This window comes from Protopterus annectens, chromosome 6.part0 (genome assembly GCF_019279795.1).
Source record: "Protopterus annectens isolate FY-2018-M chromosome 6.part0, PAN1.0, whole genome shotgun sequence".
NCBI classification, from domain to species: Eukaryota; Metazoa; Chordata; order Ceratodontiformes; family Protopteridae; genus Protopterus; species Protopterus annectens.
The window spans coordinates 397,416,870-397,433,123 of NC_056737.1; the positions used below are offsets into that span (position 1 = coordinate 397,416,870).

Genomic DNA, 16,254 nt, shown 5'->3' on the forward strand with positions numbered 1-16,254 from the left:
TTAAGTGGCTGCCGCCTTGTTTCATATATTTGAGCCAGTTCTGTAGCCTGCCTTTTTTCTGTCAGAATGCAGTTGATCCGCATTAATAGTCTGTTTAACCATTGCATCATAAACCAATTCCATTTAGAGGTTCTGAAGGTGTAAACAAAGTGCTTGCTGCTAAATAACCTTCAGGAAATCAAACATGAATGCCAAAGCCAGCTGTGTGGCTAAACACAATAACATACTGGGCACAACTTTTTTAGAAAAGTTACTCCTGACATTTGGAAGTTAAGAGTACTATAAACTTTGTTGTTTTTATGTCTTTTGAACCTTCAACAGGCATCGCGAGCTCAAATCCTAGATAAAGCTACAGAATACATTCAGTACATGAGAAGGAAAAATCACACGCATCAACAGGATATAGATGATCTGAAACGACAGAATGCTTTACTGGAACAACAAGGTGGGTTGTATTAAACTTACATGAACTCCCAGTGTGTTGTTAAGGAATCTTGGTAAATGGTTATCTGGGAATGCAGTACTTAGTTTTGCAACACACATGGGCTGATGTAGAATTCATAAATTGGTGGGATGGGATCAGCGTTGCCAGACATCCCTATTTGGGCGGGACTGTCCCGAGATCAGCAGCCTGATCCCGAGTCCCGCCCTGCCGGTTTAAATCCCGGGCAGGCTCCACTTTGTTTTGTTTTTTTGATTGGCCCGTATACCGGCATACGGGCCAATCAAAAATTGCTAAACACAGAGCTTCTTGTGTTTAATGTGGAAGTTCCGCATTAAACGAAGCTCCGTGTTTAGCTATTTTTGATTGGCCCGTATGCCGATATACGGGCCAGTCAAAACATCGCAAAACAGAGCTACTTCTGTTTAATGCGGAACTGCGATGTTCCACATTAAACAGAAGTAGCTCCGTGTTTAGCGATTTTTGATTGGCCTGTATACTGGTATACGGGCCAATAAAACATCGCAAAACAGAGCTACTTCTGTTTAATGCGGAACTCTGATGTTCCGCATTAAAGACGTGGAAGACTTTTTTTTTTTTTTTTTAGTCCCTACCTGGCCAGTTGGAAATCTGGCAACCCTGGATGGGAATACAGGTTTCATAACAGTTGCTGGTAAGAGTTTTATTTTGAATTGATTTAAAATATTTGCTGTACTCCATTGTAGTGAGTGTTCTTTTGCTGGTGGGAGAGGAAAGGAAAAGCGGACTCTGATGCCTTGATGTTCTTCGTGTTTCACTGTTGCAGTCATCACATTTGGGTTATTTGTGCCAGGGTAGCCTTTGGCCACCCCAAATACTAGAGGCTTTATATTTCTGCATCAGTTGCTGTTGCTTCAGGACTGACATCAGGTCATCAGTAGTATAAAATAAGGCAGCCTATGCCATTACATCAGTCTTTCTTGCGTGGAGTCAGAAGCAGTTTGCACGACTGGCAGTCGGCCGCTGCCTTAGTTTCGTCTACCGAATTGAAGTTGATGTCTTCTAAAGCTAAATACCCCATTGGGGATCCTTTTGTCTTGCACGAACTGATGTCAGAAAAAGTTAATTGTTTCACCTGTGGAAAGCAAATACCAAACCGAGATACTCATTCTTACTGCGTCACTTGTTTAGGCCCAGACCACAATGTCCCCTGTTGTAACTTCTGTGCTTTGTTCAACACCAGAACTCTCTGTCATCGGGCCCTTATTGTAGCTAGATATTTTCAATTACTGTCCTCAAATTTCGATATGGTTTTGGTAAGCCATCCGACAGCAGATCTGAAAAAACGTAAAGATAAAGACAGAGACAGACCGCATAGGTCCAAAACTACTGACGACACTTCCATTAAGCTTGTCATCAGTTCTCTGGTCCTCAGTGAGGCACTTTTGCATCCCCTGATGCCCGCTTCTCTGAATTTGCAGGCTGCTACCGAGACCCTTTCGGAGTCCGGTATGCCGCAAAACTCTTCTTCGATTAAAGATCCTGCGGTCGTCTCTACATTGGATGGGTCTGGAGCCACTGAGCAGGCACCAGCTTCCGAGGAAAGTCCTTCGCACCACCGATTCTCGACACAAACCAACGTCTTCTTTTGTGGCTACCATTCTTTCGAAACGACCGAGTTCCTTAGGCCCAGGGTACGAACCACACCCAAGAAACAGACGACCCAATCTCAGGCACCTGCTTACTTGCCTCAGTCTCAAATGCTTAAAATGGAATAAGACCTTATCATGCTGATCGGAGGAAGCCAAGCTACCCTCTCCAAAAGGAAAAGAGATCTGTCCCTTGTAGTTTTGTCTGAACAAGAATCAGATGACTCTGATGCATCTGAATATGAAAACATGCAACCCCTCTCTTTTGATTCTGATGCAGAGGATTCCATCCCTTCAGCCTCTCCTCCAAAGGATTTTTCCTTTGGGGAAAATTTTCATACCTTAAGGGAGTATTTCCAATGGGAGAGTCAAGACTACTCTGTCTAAAAAGAGACTCTGGGAATTCTTAGATCTTCCACAGCACAGACCCTTGGCCATCCCCCCAGTCCTGGATGTTTTGGAGGATGTTTTCCTGGAATCCAGCTTGACTCCTAACACCCTCCCTCCTGCACCCAGAAAACCAGACCGGTACTACAGAGTCCCTTGACTCACACAAATTCCTCCTTAAAAATACTACTGCTGACCCTGAGGTAATTTCTCAAGGGCCTAAAGGGATTAAAGCAACCTCTGCTAAGAATCCCACCTCAGATAGGGATTCCCGAGCAGTAGACAGATGGGGTAAAACAATATACACCTCAGCTACTCTTCCTATTAGGGCATTAAATTTCTGCAACATACCCTGGAACTCCTCAAACAAAAAAAGTCTTCCTTTCCTGCTTGTGCAGAATCTAAAGAGTTACAAGAGTTAATGCATTCTGCAAGTCAAGTAACTAAAGACACATTGCACTGTGGTTTTGACGCCCTAGAAGCTACTTGCCGGGCAGCAGTCACTGGATCTGTCATTAGAAGGCATGCATGGCTTAAGGAACAGTCCCTGCCAAACCATGTCAAATGTAAATTGTTGGATGCCCCCTTTGCACAAAGACCACTTATTTGGCACTAAGGCAGAAGAGGTCTTAAAAAAGATGGAAAAAAAGCAAAATCTATGCAGACAGTTAAGGATTTCTTACAGGTCCAGCCACCCAGGTTCAGCAGGCATTGTCCCACCAAGCACTGGTCCTTTCCTGCTCCCACTAAGCCAGTCCAGCCCAGGCCCTGGGGAACCAGACCCTCCAGACAACAGCCACAGGGAATGCAGAGATCTAAGCAGTGGACTGCCTCCACTTCAAAACCAGGGAGACGTTCTTCGTGTTTCACTGTTGCAGTCATCACTTTTGGGTTATCTGCTTGCAGTAGCCCTCAGTCGGCCTGATTAACAAAGTCTTGGATACTGCGTCGATTGCTGTCCCTTCTTCCATGACGTCAGGTCGTCGGGTATAAAGCATGCAGCTGACACCATTACATCAGTTTTTCTTGCCCCAGTCTTTCTTGCCGTGTGGTGCCCGAAGCAGAAGCATTTCTCAAGTGCTGGTCGGCCGACTCCTGAAATTTTCATTTTTGAGTTTCAGAACTGAAGTCTTCAACTTAAGCTAAGTACCCCGTTGGGGAAACATTTTCTTGCTCCTTACCGATGTCAGTAAAATTTAATAATTGCATTACTTGTGGAAAGCAAATACCTCATAAAGATTTTCATTCGTACTGTATTCCTTGTCTAGGTCCTGACCACGACATACCGCGCTGTTGGTTTTGTGCTTTATTTAATCAACGCACTATCCGTTGTAGGTATATTTTTTGCCTCTAAATATTTTTGTTCTCTGTTTAATTATCCAGAAATTACACCTATTAACCATCCGACTACCGGGATTCCGAAAAAAACACAAGGATAGACAGAAACAGACCGCCGAGGTCCAAAACTGCAGACAACACTTCTCCTAAGCCAGTCGCCAGTACTCAGTGAGACGCTTTTGCAGCCCCTGATGCCTGCTACTTCTGATTCGCGGGCCTCTACTGAGACCCATTCGGAGTCCGGTATGCCGCATCTATGGAACCTGCAGATGTCTCTACCTTGGATGGGTCTGGAGCCTCTGTGCAGGCACCGGCTTCTGAGGGTGTATTCAGGCCTACAGACTTGCATATTAAACCGACGCCTCCTTCTTTTTTTAGGCCTACATCTTGAACCATGCCTAAAAAAAATGACGCTCCGGCCTCTATGCCTAAAAAACAAATGATAAGAATGGCTGAAGATCTTATAACCTTAATCAGGCGAAGCCAGCCTCCCCCTTCTAAGAGACCTAGGACTGAAGTTGTTTATGAATCTTCTGACCTGGATTCTGATTTTTCTGATTCTTCTGATGATCTGGATTTGCCCTTATCTACTTATGAGGATTCTGATGCAGAAGAGACTATTCCCTCTGTTTTGCTTCCCCTCCAGAGGATTTTTCTTTTGGTGAAACCTTACTTTAAGGGAGCATTCCCACTGGGAAAGCCAGGGTTTTTCTGATTCAAAAAAGAGGCTTAGGGATTTCTTACTCCTGCCTCAGCATTAGCCTTTAGCTATTCCTCCTGTATTAGACATTGTTGATGATGCTTTTTTGGAATCTAGTTTGGCCCCTGATTCTTTGCCTCCTGCTCCCAGAAAACCTGACCGATATTATAGGGTTCCTGACTCTCACAAGTTCCTTTTTAAAAATCCTATTGCGGATCCAGAGATTATTTCACAGGGACCCAAGGGCATTAAGGCGTCTACTGCCTTCTACTGCTAAAAATTCTACCCCTTCTGATAGAGACTCTAGGGCACTGGATAGATTGGGTAAGAAGGTTTACACTTCTGCAACCTTGGCCATTAGGGCTTTAAACTGCCAGTTTCATATGTTCAAGTATCAACAACATGTTATTGGATTGCTTAAACAGAAAATTATGTTGAATCTTGACTGTGTGGAAAATAAAGAATTACAGGATTTCATGCACTCTGCTGAATAGGTTGGAAAACATACTTTGCAATGTGGATTTGATTCTTTAGTGGCCTCTTTCAGGGCTGCTGTTACTGGTTCTGTGTTCAGAAGGTATGCTTGGCTTAAGGAGCAATCTTTACCTGATCATGTTAAAGCTAAATTGCTGGATGCCCCCTTAAATCAGGACCGCCTGTTTGGCAACAAGATTGAGGAAGTTCCTAAAAAGATTAAAGATTAAGCTAAATCTATGCAAACTGTTAAAGATTTCTTACAAGTTCAGCCTCCTAGATTTAGTAGGCACTGACCCTCTAAGAATTGGTCCTTTCCAGCCTCTTCAAGGTCTTCTCAAGCCAAACCCAGACATAGCAGGAACCCCAGGTTTCAGTCCCAGAGGACACACAAGACTAAGCAGTGGGTGATTCCACACCCAAATCAGGGAGTAGTAAGACTCCTCCCTATGGAAAACAGTCTCAATGACTTGCTTCTAAAACTTCCAAGCACTTCCCAACATAATGCTCCTTTAGGCGGAAAGATTGTTCTGCAGGCCAAAAACTGGGAACTCATTACCCAGGACAGATGGGTTTTAAATATAATGTTCCAAGGATACAGATTTCACTTCCACACCTTACCAACGACAAGCGGGTGGCCAGATCTACCCCCAAATCAGTGGACAGAGGCCCAAAATCAAGTACTCTCTCTATTAAGCATGGGGGCTATTCAGTTGGTACCAGAAGAGGAAAAGGGACAAGGGTTCTATTTGAGACTTTTCCTGGTACCCAGAAAAGACAATACATGGCGTCCTATCCTGGACCTTTCTACTCTAAATACCTTTGGTGATTCCAAAATTCAAGATGCTGACTCTTCACCAGCTGCTTCCTATGCTAGGCAAAGATGCATGGTTGGCAACACTAGATTTAAAAGAAGCATACCTGCACATCCCTATCAGGGTGTCTTGCAGAAGATACCCACACTTCAAAGCAGGCTACATGCACTATCAGTTCTCTGCACTGCCCTTTGGCTTATCTACTGCGCCCAGGGTATTCACAAAGTGCCTAGCTCCAGTCATTGCATTCTGCAGGCAAAGAAATATTCAAATATACCTATATCTGGATGATTGTTTAAATCAGGCAGAAAGCCAGGACATACTTTTGAATCATCTGGCCTTTTTTCAAACGGTACTGACTTGTCTGGGGGTACACCATAAACGAAAAGAAATCACATCTTGTACCCTGTTAACAAATTATATTCCTGGGAGCAAGCTTGAATATAACTTCCCAAATGGATTTCCTCACGCCAGAGAAACAAATTCATTTGACAACCTACTTCAAACAAGTGGCCACAAAAACCCAGTTATCTGCAAGGCAAATGCTGCAAGCCTTGGGGTTCATGGCCTCCTTTCTTCTAATTCCATATGCAAGGCTGCATATGAGGAAACTCCAGTGGTATTGCAAAAGCCTATGGTGTCAATATTCACAGGGTCTAGAAGCAATGATTCCTATCATACCTTGCCTATGCCTAGAGTTCCTTTGGTGGGCAGAGGCCTGCCACCAAAACAGGGGACTACCATTCACACTACCCCCTGCCACCCAAACTTTAACAGACGCATCAGACTGTGCATGGGGGGCCCACCTGGCAGGGAAGTGCATTCAGGGCAAATGGAACTCAAGTCAAATGCACCTGCATATCAATCAAAAAGAAATGTTAGCTGTACAGAATGCTCTGACAGCCTTCAAGGACCACATTCTTCCAGGACAGTTAATGATAAAGACGGGCAACACCACTGTTATATGGTACATAAAGAAGCAGGGGAGGATGCATTCTTACCCCCTCTGCAGACTAGCCATGGCATTGTGGAACACAGCCCTAAGCTATCAAGTACATTTACAAGCTCATTTCTTGCCAGGAATACTAAATACACTGGCAGACGAACTAAACAGAAATCTCATGAACCCACACGAGTGGAAACTAGAACCAATGATTTTCAACATGTTGACAAGCAAATGGGGGAGCCCAGATATAGACATGTTTGCCTCCCCCCAAATTCTGCACAAGGACTCTCCACAAACAAGCTTGGAAATTGGATTGTCTGTCCTTCAGTTTATGCCTTTCCCCCTCTGCCTCTGTTCTCCAAAGTACTACTAAAGATCAAACAAGACAAACCAAGGACGATTTTGATTGCACCAGACTGGCCACGCCAACACTGGTACCCCCCTCTTGCGCACTGTGGGCCCTATGGCACCTGCCTCAGACTCCTACTGTATTGTCTCAGCAGGAGAACCAAATTCTGCACCCTCAACTTCAAACACCGAGTCTAGCAGCCTGGCTAATTACATAATTTCTCATTTACCATCCCTCAGTAAACCAGTGATGGATATCATTTTAGAGGCAAGGAGGCCTAGTACCAGAAAGTCTTACGCAGAAAAATGGGAAAGATTTTGTACCTGGAACCAAGCTCAAGGGATGAGCACAACAGTGCCCAATTTACCTCAGATTTTACAATACTTAACTGAGATGCTTCGTAAGGACCGGTCTTTCTCCTCCATCAAAATTCACGCCTCAGCCACCTCAGCTCATTATAACACAGAACCACCCCTCTTCTCTCATCCACTACTTAAGCAGTTCCTCAGAGGGGCCAAAAATCTACGACCACACAGGAAAGCACCAACTCCAGCTTAGGACCTCAACTTTGTATTGGAAAAGCTCACCCTTCCTCCTTTCGAGCCATCTGCCACTGCAAACTTAAAATTCCTTTCTTGGAAAACAGCTTTCCTTTTAGCAATCACTTCAGCAAGAAGGGTATCTGAATTATAAGCCCTCATGGCAGTGGAGCCTTTCATCATCTTTCATGCAGACCGGGTGTCCCTCAGGACCAAATCCCTCCTTCTTGCCCAAGGTGGTATCCAGTGTTGCCCTTAATCAGTCCATACATTTGCCAACTTTCTTTCCTAATCCACGGAACAAAGGGGAACGGATTCTGCACTCCTTAGATGTGCACAAACAACTTAGATTCTACTTGGACAGAACTAAACCTCAAAGGAAATCTGATCAACTGCAGGGGTAGAGGGGAAGGTTATTTCAAAGCAAACCATTTCCAAGTGGATAGGCCATTGCAGTTATTTCTGCTGCAAACACCATGGAAAACCTATCCCACAGGGGATCAGACCCCACTCTACCAGGGCTGCATCTACCTCTACAGCCTTTCTCAGAGGCGTCCCTACCAGGGACATCCTAGAAGCTGCTACCTGGAGTTCTGTACATACTTTCACCAAGCATTACCATCTGCCAATTCTCTCTAAATCCAGAGCTGGCTTTGCCACTACAGTCTTGCAGGGCCTTTTAGCTGGTCCTAATTCTATTTAAAATTCCCCCTCCCATCCTTAGGTTTGGGAATCTACCCAAAAGTGATGACTGCAACAGTGAAACAAGAAGAACATAGTACAGTTGTGTACACTTACCAAAAATGTAGATGTTCAAGTGTATTCACTGTTGCAGTCCTGGTTACTTTCCCTCCAGCCCCCTTCTTTTTTTGGATATACCTCTACTTTCCTTCGCTATCTTGAAAAGATTTTTGGTGTATTTGCTTTTTTGTTGGAGGTATAACCTTGTATATTTATAGATTTAATTGCTTCCCATTAAGGGGGCACCTGACATCTGGGTCAAGAAAAACTGATGTAAGGGCATCGGCTGCATGTTTTATACCCCTGACGACCTACCGTCATGGAAGAAGGGATAGCAACCGACGCAGGACCCAAGACTTTGTTAATCAGGCCGACTGAGGGCTACTGCAAGCAGATAACCCAAAAGTGATGACTGCAACAGTGAATACACTCGAACATCTACATTTACCACCCCCATATGGTAGAAGTCACAATGACTCACGTCCCTCACCCCCTACCTCTGCCCATCTTTACTTACCCCTAGGAGGAAAACTCTCCTTTCACTCAAGCACCTGGGCCACCATTACCCACGACCGCTGGGTTCTCAACATAGTGTCTCAGGGATACAAATTTTCCTTCCACACCTTTCCAACCCCAAAGTTTTTCCCAGATCTACCTCCAAACTAGTGGGCAGAGGCTCAAAAGCAAATCCTTTCCCCGTTTTCTATGAGGGCAGTAGAGCACGTTCCTGCAGAACAGATGGGCCAAGCTTTCTACTCCAGACTTTTTCTGATGCCCAGAAAAAAGGGCACCTGGCACCCCATCCTCTATCTATCCATTTGAAACACCTTCCTGATCCCAAAATTCAAAATGCTCACCCTCTAGCAGTTGCTACCCATGCTCTCCAAGGACACTTGGCTAGCCACCCTAGATCTAAAAGAGGCCTACCTCCACATTCCCATCAGGGAATCATGCAGGAAATATCTGTTTCAGAGCAGGATCTCAACACTTTCAGTTCTCTGCGCTTCTCTTTGGCTTATGTACTGCTCCCAGAATTTTCACAAAATGTCTGGCTCCAGCCATTGCCTTTTGCAGAGGAAGGAATATCCACATTTACCCATACTTAGACTGCCTTATTCAGGCAGACAGCTAGGAAAAGCTGCTCAAGCACCTGGCCTTTCTAAAGACCCTACTAACCTTCCCTAGGGTACACAGTCAACAAAAAGAAATCCAAACAAATGCCCACACAAAGGATCATCTTCCTGGGAGCAGGCCTAGACACAGCATCCCAGATGGCATTCCTTACACCAGAAAAACAAATTTTCCTGACGGCCTACTTCTCTCAACTAGCCACCAGACCCCAGTTATCTACAAGGAAGATCCTGAAAGCTCTGGGGTTCATGGCATCTTGCATACTACTCGTTCCATATGCCAGACTGCATGTGAGGAAACTTCAGTAGTACCTAAAAAGCCGTCAGTGTCTGCACTCTCAAGACCTGATGACTCTCATACCTATAGTTTCTTGTCTCAGAAAATATTTGTTTTGGTGGGCAACAGCATGCTCCCACAACAAGGGACTACCTTTCTCACCACCGCCCAGACCCTCTCCACAGACGCATCAGACTATGCTTGGGGTGCACACCTGGACAGCAGGTGCATACAGGGCCAATGGAGCCCGCAGCATATCCCTGTGCACATCAACAAAAAAGAGATGATGGCTGTCCAACACGCCTTGATGGCTTTCAAGCCCCTTCTCTCCCCAGAGGCTTTCCTGATCAAAACAGACAACACCACTGTGATGTGGTATATCAACAAGCAGGGAGGTACTCACTCCTACCCTCTGTGCAGACTGGCCATGACCCTTTGGCACACCGCCTCTGCCATGCAACTGTACCTGTTAGCACAATTCCTACCAGGTTCTCTCAACTCTGACAGCCCAATTAAGCAGAAATTTTCTGGACCCACACGAGTGGCAGCTCAACAGAAGAACCATCACTCTAATAACTCAGAAATGGGGCATCCAGAAGGTTGACCTCTTTGCATCCCACACCAACCATCAGCTCAGCAAATTCTGCACCAGGGAGCATCACTGCATGGCTTGGAAAGTGGATACACTGTCCTTCCCCTGGGTCAATCTATGCCTTTCCTCCACTACCTCTCATCCCCAGGGTACTGCTCAAAATAAAGGAGGAAAAATCAAGGACAATTCTTATAGCTCCAGACTGGCCTCGCCAGCAGTGGTGTACCCCTTGCTGCACAGCCTGTCCCCACTGCCATCATGGCATCTTCCTCTGATTCCAAACCTCCTGACCCAGAGGGAAGGGGAATTCATACATCCCCAATTGCAGACACTCACTTTGGCAGCTTGGCTTATTCCCTAACCCCGGATCAGTCTGCCAACCTCAGTAAACAAGTTCTAGATGCTCTAAATGAGGCGAGACGCCCTAGCATTAGAAAGTCTTATGCTGACAAATGGAAAAGGTTCTGCACCTGGATCCAGGCTAAGGGAGCCAGTACAGCACAGCCCTCCCTCCCATCTTGGATTACTTAGCTGATGTACTACACAGTGGCCTCTCTTTATCCTCTACTAAAAAAATTCATGCCTCTGCTATCTCTGCTCATTTCCCCACTGAGCAGCCCCTTTTGTCACACCCTTTGATCAAAAAATTCCTCAGAGGGGCTAGCAACATGAGACCACCCAGAAGAGCACCAACCCCAGCTTGGGACCTTAATTTTGTGCTGGAAAAGCTCACCCTGCCCCCTTTCGAACCAGCTTCTTCTGCAGAGCTAAAATTTCTCTCCTGGAAGACAGCTTTCCTTCTGGCCATCACTTCAGCCAGAAGAGTCTCCGAGCTGCAAGCGCTCAAGGCTGTGGAACCCTTCATCTTCCATGCTGACAGGGTATCCCTCAGAACTAACCCATCCTTCGTACCCAAGGTGGTGCCCAGTCTGGCTCTCAACCAATCCATTCATTTGCCCACCTTTTCTCCTAATCCCCAGAACAAGAGGTAAAGGATCCTGCACTCTCTATATGTGCACACAGCTCATATTCTATCTAGACAGGACTAAATCCTTTAGAAAGTCTGATCAATTGCGGGTTAGCCTTGCTACAGTGGCAGAAGGCAAAGCTATCTCCAAACCATTTCCAAATGGATAGTACACTACATCCATTTCTGCTACAAACAACATGGAAAGCCTCCCCCAAGGGGGTCCGGACTCACTCCACCAGAGCAGCCTCCACCTCTGCAGCTTTCCTCAGTGGAGTCCCCACCAGGGACATCTTGGAGGCTGCCACCTGGACATCTGTTCACACTTTTGCCAAACATTGCCACCTGCCTCTCTTTAAATCCAGGGCAGGGTTTGCCTGTGCAGTCTTGCAGGTCATCCTAGCCAGCCCCTACTTTCCTTGACTGCCTCCACCCATTTCCTCAGCTTTGGGAATCAACCCAAATGTCATGACTGCAACAGTGATGCATGAAGAACATAGTACAGTTGTGTACGCTTACCGTAAATGTAGATGTTCAAGTGTATCCCTGTTGCACTCCTGGTTGCCCTCCTTCCATCCCCCTTTCTTCTCTTTCCTTACAAGGGACAAATTGGTATTTACTTTCTACTGGTGGGGTTCTTCCACCAGAACCTGGCTCCTACTTGGGGGCTCCTGACAGGTTAGGGCAAGAAAAACTGATGTAATGGCGTCAGTTGCCTTACTTTGTACTACTGACGACTTGACGTCAGTCCTAAAAGTGACAGCAACCTACGCAGAAATACTAAGCCTCTGGTATTTGGGCTGGCCGAGGGCTACCCTGGCAGGGATAACCCAAATGTGATGACTGCAACAGTGAATACACTCAAACATCTACATTTATGGTAAGTGTACACAACTGTACTTTTCTTGAGTGATATTAATTCCTTTAGCTGTGAAGGGTTTGTACTTAGGGTACTGTGTTAATTGTTGCAGTAAAGATGGGCTCAAATCTTCAACCTGAAAGTGTTTTGTGAACTACCTATAGAATATCCAGGGAGAATACCATTTCTGCACCCTTCTGTGCATCCAGTACTTGGGTAAAATTGATCCTGTCAGTTATTTAAATAGTAGTATTACATCCAGCCCAGATGAGGCATTTAATTGGTTATTTAACTTCTAATTGAGCAGTGACCATTATGGTCTCTGCCCATTTCTTAACCAGTGCTGTTTTTAGCCCTGCCATTTCTTGTTAGCACTTTTTCAGGAGCTTAGCTAAACTATTCCCTTCTGAATTGCCTATTGGTTTCAACTAGAAATGTGGCTGAATTTCATCTGTGCACACGAGTGCATGGGGAGCATTACTACTATTAGCTAATGACTAAGTAGCCGCAGATGAAGTGCTGGACAGGTAAATAACACTCCTGTTGTACAAACTCTTGAGTCATGGAGGGTGTGGAGTTTGTACCTTCTCTTCACTTGATACATTACAAGTTACACATGGTTAAACTGAAGTTTATTGCAGTTTGGTTTGTGCAAATATCAGTATAGTAAGTATAGTAAGTATATGGTTTCATCAAGGTCAGGGCTAAGGAAAAATGTTTTTGGCCCCATTCTGTTTTCCCCTTCAGTGCATTGTTGTACACCATTTTATGGATTTATTTATATGGCATGCATTTTGATCATAGTTTTAAATAATTTGATGAAATAGGTGCATGTCTTTACCTTTGTTGATTTATGGAGTTGTGTTATAGTTTCGTGCAAGTGGGATTTTTTTTTATTTAGCTGTGTTTTGGGGTAGTGTTCTGTATCTCCATATTAACACTTAGGAAGGAGCTACCTTGTCACTGTTTGGAAATATTAAAATTCTGGGCTAGCAAACTGCACCCTATCTAGGGAAAGAAAAACATTTGTATGCTTGCTACTAGGATAAGGAATATGTTCAGATTGCTACAGTGAGAATATTTTCCATATCTTTGTCACGTATGGAGCTGTGTTATGATCTTATTTAATTGCATTTGGCTCTGCTTGTATTTAAGATGTTGGAATGCATTAATGCATTACCTGTTGCTTTTGCTAAAAGAAAGTTTTAGACTGTGCTACCCTGTCTTGTGGGTGGTGTGGAGTCTCCGATCAGATCACAGACTCTGAAATATCATAATTTTGTTGAGACACTATACAGTGCATCATGGTTCAAAAGACTCTTGTCACTTCAGTGGACTCCTAGATAGTCACCCTTAAAAGGTGAACATTTCATGATAGTCAAGTCAGAAGACTAGACTTCATGTAGAATATGTCATTTGTTAGTCATGATTGTTTCACTTCTGTGGGGTTCTTACAAAATTGTCGGTCAAATCAGGAGACGTCATTGCTCTAATTAAGGAACCTTGTCCTCATTCGTTGATGGTAATAGGAATGCCTGCTGCAGCAGTCATTTCTCCAGGGATTTGATAGAGGGCTGAATGTCTGACTTTTGTATGGGCTTCCATAGCTTTCTTCAGACATCCCCATAAGGGTAGTTTATTCATGAGCAACAGTGGATTGATGTTTGTTATAAAGGAAGGATACACTTGTGCTTAACTCCAGATGATAGTTGTATAATTTATTGCTGCAGTAATAAATCCTGGGATTTTTGCATTTCCTCCTCTAGGTTGGGCAGATGATATTCCCACCTGGTTGCCAGGATATCCGTGGTGTAAAGGAGACATCCATCCACACCATACCATCTTCAGTTCTTGCTAGTTGCAGTTCACCTAAGATTAAATGCATAGTTTTGAAAGGGTCATTCCTTCAGTCAGGTCTGGCTTCAAGAGATGGCAGGTAAATGCCTCATTTGGGAACAATTCTTACCTGTTTTTCTCTCTAGTGTCCTGCTTGATAGCAGTAGATTTCATGTATCAGGACAAGGTATCAGATACTGAGAAATGAATAATTCCGTTTGGTGTAGGAAGAAGACCCCCCCCCCCCCAGTGAGAACTCCCCAGAAGTGTCTTTTTTCCAGGGGCTTGAACGCAAAGTCACAGTTTTGTCCCCATTGTACATGGTTTAACCAGCTATCTATTAAGCATTGGAGAAAATCCATGTTAGGACTACCTTAACTAGAGGAAGTTGCACACCTGATCTGATACTGCCATGGCATCACCCAATTCTGCGTGCCACTCTGCTGCAAAAAGGTAGAGTGACATAAAGAGGAGTCCCAAGAGTCCAAAGGCCCTGTTAGGCTCCTGGGTATCAGATCCAGTGAGTAGCTTCTGCACCTCTTGTGACTTTTGTATATACTTTTGCTGGGGCCTCTGGCATTGTCCCTGGAATTTGCTGCTTGAATTATAGCATGTTGTCCTAAGCTGAATACCTCCACCACTCAGTAGGTCCAGGTGACTCTCTGTACTACTCTGGATCAGACTGGAATGATATTTTCCGTTGTTTTTTTTTTTTTTGTCCATTTCCCAAGGCTGCCAGCAGTTGTGGGATCTGAGATTTCAGATGCCCACCCATGTCTTGAGGCTTTTTAAGGCAATATGCACTCCCAGGGCTAGGGCCAAAACAGAGTCCACTAAAAAAAATGTCTGTCTGCCATGAGCTGGGTAGGCCATCATCATCTTCAGTTCTTGCTAGTTGCAGTTCACCTAAGATTAAATGCATAGTTTTGAAAGGGTCATTCCTTCAGTCAGGTCTGGCTTCAAGAGATGGCAGGTAAATGCCTCATTTGGGAACAATTCTTACCTGTTTTTCTCTCTAGTGTCCTGCTTGATAGCAGTAGATTTCATGTATCAGGACAAGGTATCAGATACTGAGAAATGAATAATTCCGTTTGGTGTAGGAAGAAGACCCCCCCCCCCCCAGTGAGAACTCCCCAGAAGTGTCTTTTTTCCAGGGGCTTGAACGCAAAGTCACAGTTTTGTCCCCATTGTACATGGTTTAACCAGCTATCTATTAAGCATTGGAGAAAATCCATGTTAGGACTACCTTAACTAGAGGAAGTTGCACACCTGATCTGATACTGCCATGGCATCACCCAATTCTGCCACTCTGCTGCAAAAAGGTAGAGTGACATAAAGAGGAGTCCCAAGAGTCCAAAGGCCCTGTTAGGCTCCTGGGTATCAGATCCAGTGAGTAGCTTCTGCACCTCTTGTGACTTTTGTATATACTTTTGCTGGGGCCTCTGGCATTGTCCCTGGAATTTGCTGCTTGAATTATAGCATGTTGTCCTAAGCTGAATACCTCCACCACTCAGTAGGTCCAGGTGACTCTCTGTACTACTCTGGATCAGACTGGAATGATATTTTCCGTTGTTTTTTTTTTTTTTGTCCATTTCCCAAGGCTGCCAGCAGTTGTGGGATCTGAGATTTCAGATGCCCACCCATGTCTTGAGGCTTTTTAAGGCAATATGCACTCCCAGGGCTAGGGCCAAAACAGAGTCCACTAAAAAAAATGTCTGTCTGCCATGAGCTGGGTAGGCCATCATCACAACTCCTGTCCTAGGCTTCCTCTAAGGATTTTTTTTTTTTTTGCTTCTTGAAGACTCTGCAGCTGTTCCTTTGAGGAGCCGTCAGTGTCAGGGGTCACTTTTCAAAAGAAGAGGGAAACTGCCCCTTCCTCTCCAGGACCCTGACTTACAGGTAGAATTGACCTTTGTTGACCAAATTTCACCCCCACCCAACCATTTTTAAGTCCAACGCCAACAATGAGTCATCTGCTTTTCCTCTGTTCCTTTTTAGATTGAGGGCAAGAAAAATTCTGTTTGACTTGGCTGAGAAGAAAGTGTCTGAGCCTGCCTTAGCCTTTCTTCCATTCACTGAAGGCTTGGAACATGACTTTGCGAATGTATTCTTATAGTGAGATTCCTAAGCCCTTGCTCCCAGGAAGCCACACTGTTTTTACAAGTTAGGGATTTCTTCTGATACCTTTATAAAAACGCTTATGGGGGGACCCAGACGCACTTTCTATGGATTCC

The 16,254-nt window shown here is 44.7% G+C and overlaps 1 protein-coding gene across 2 annotated transcripts in view; it reads left to right on the forward strand.

The window, feature by feature from the left end:
- MAX (MYC associated factor X) overlaps positions 1-16,254 on the forward strand; it is a 944,516-nt gene that overhangs the window by 756,572 nt on the left and 171,690 nt on the right. Inside the window, exon 3 of one of the 2 annotated variants that reach the window (XM_044074137.1) lies at positions 310-445. In XM_044074137.1, coding sequence (XP_043930072.1) covers positions 310-445 — 136 coding nt within the window. The remainder of the gene's footprint in view (positions 1-309; positions 446-16,254) is intronic. The other variant, XM_044074138.1, reaches the window with a different exon arrangement.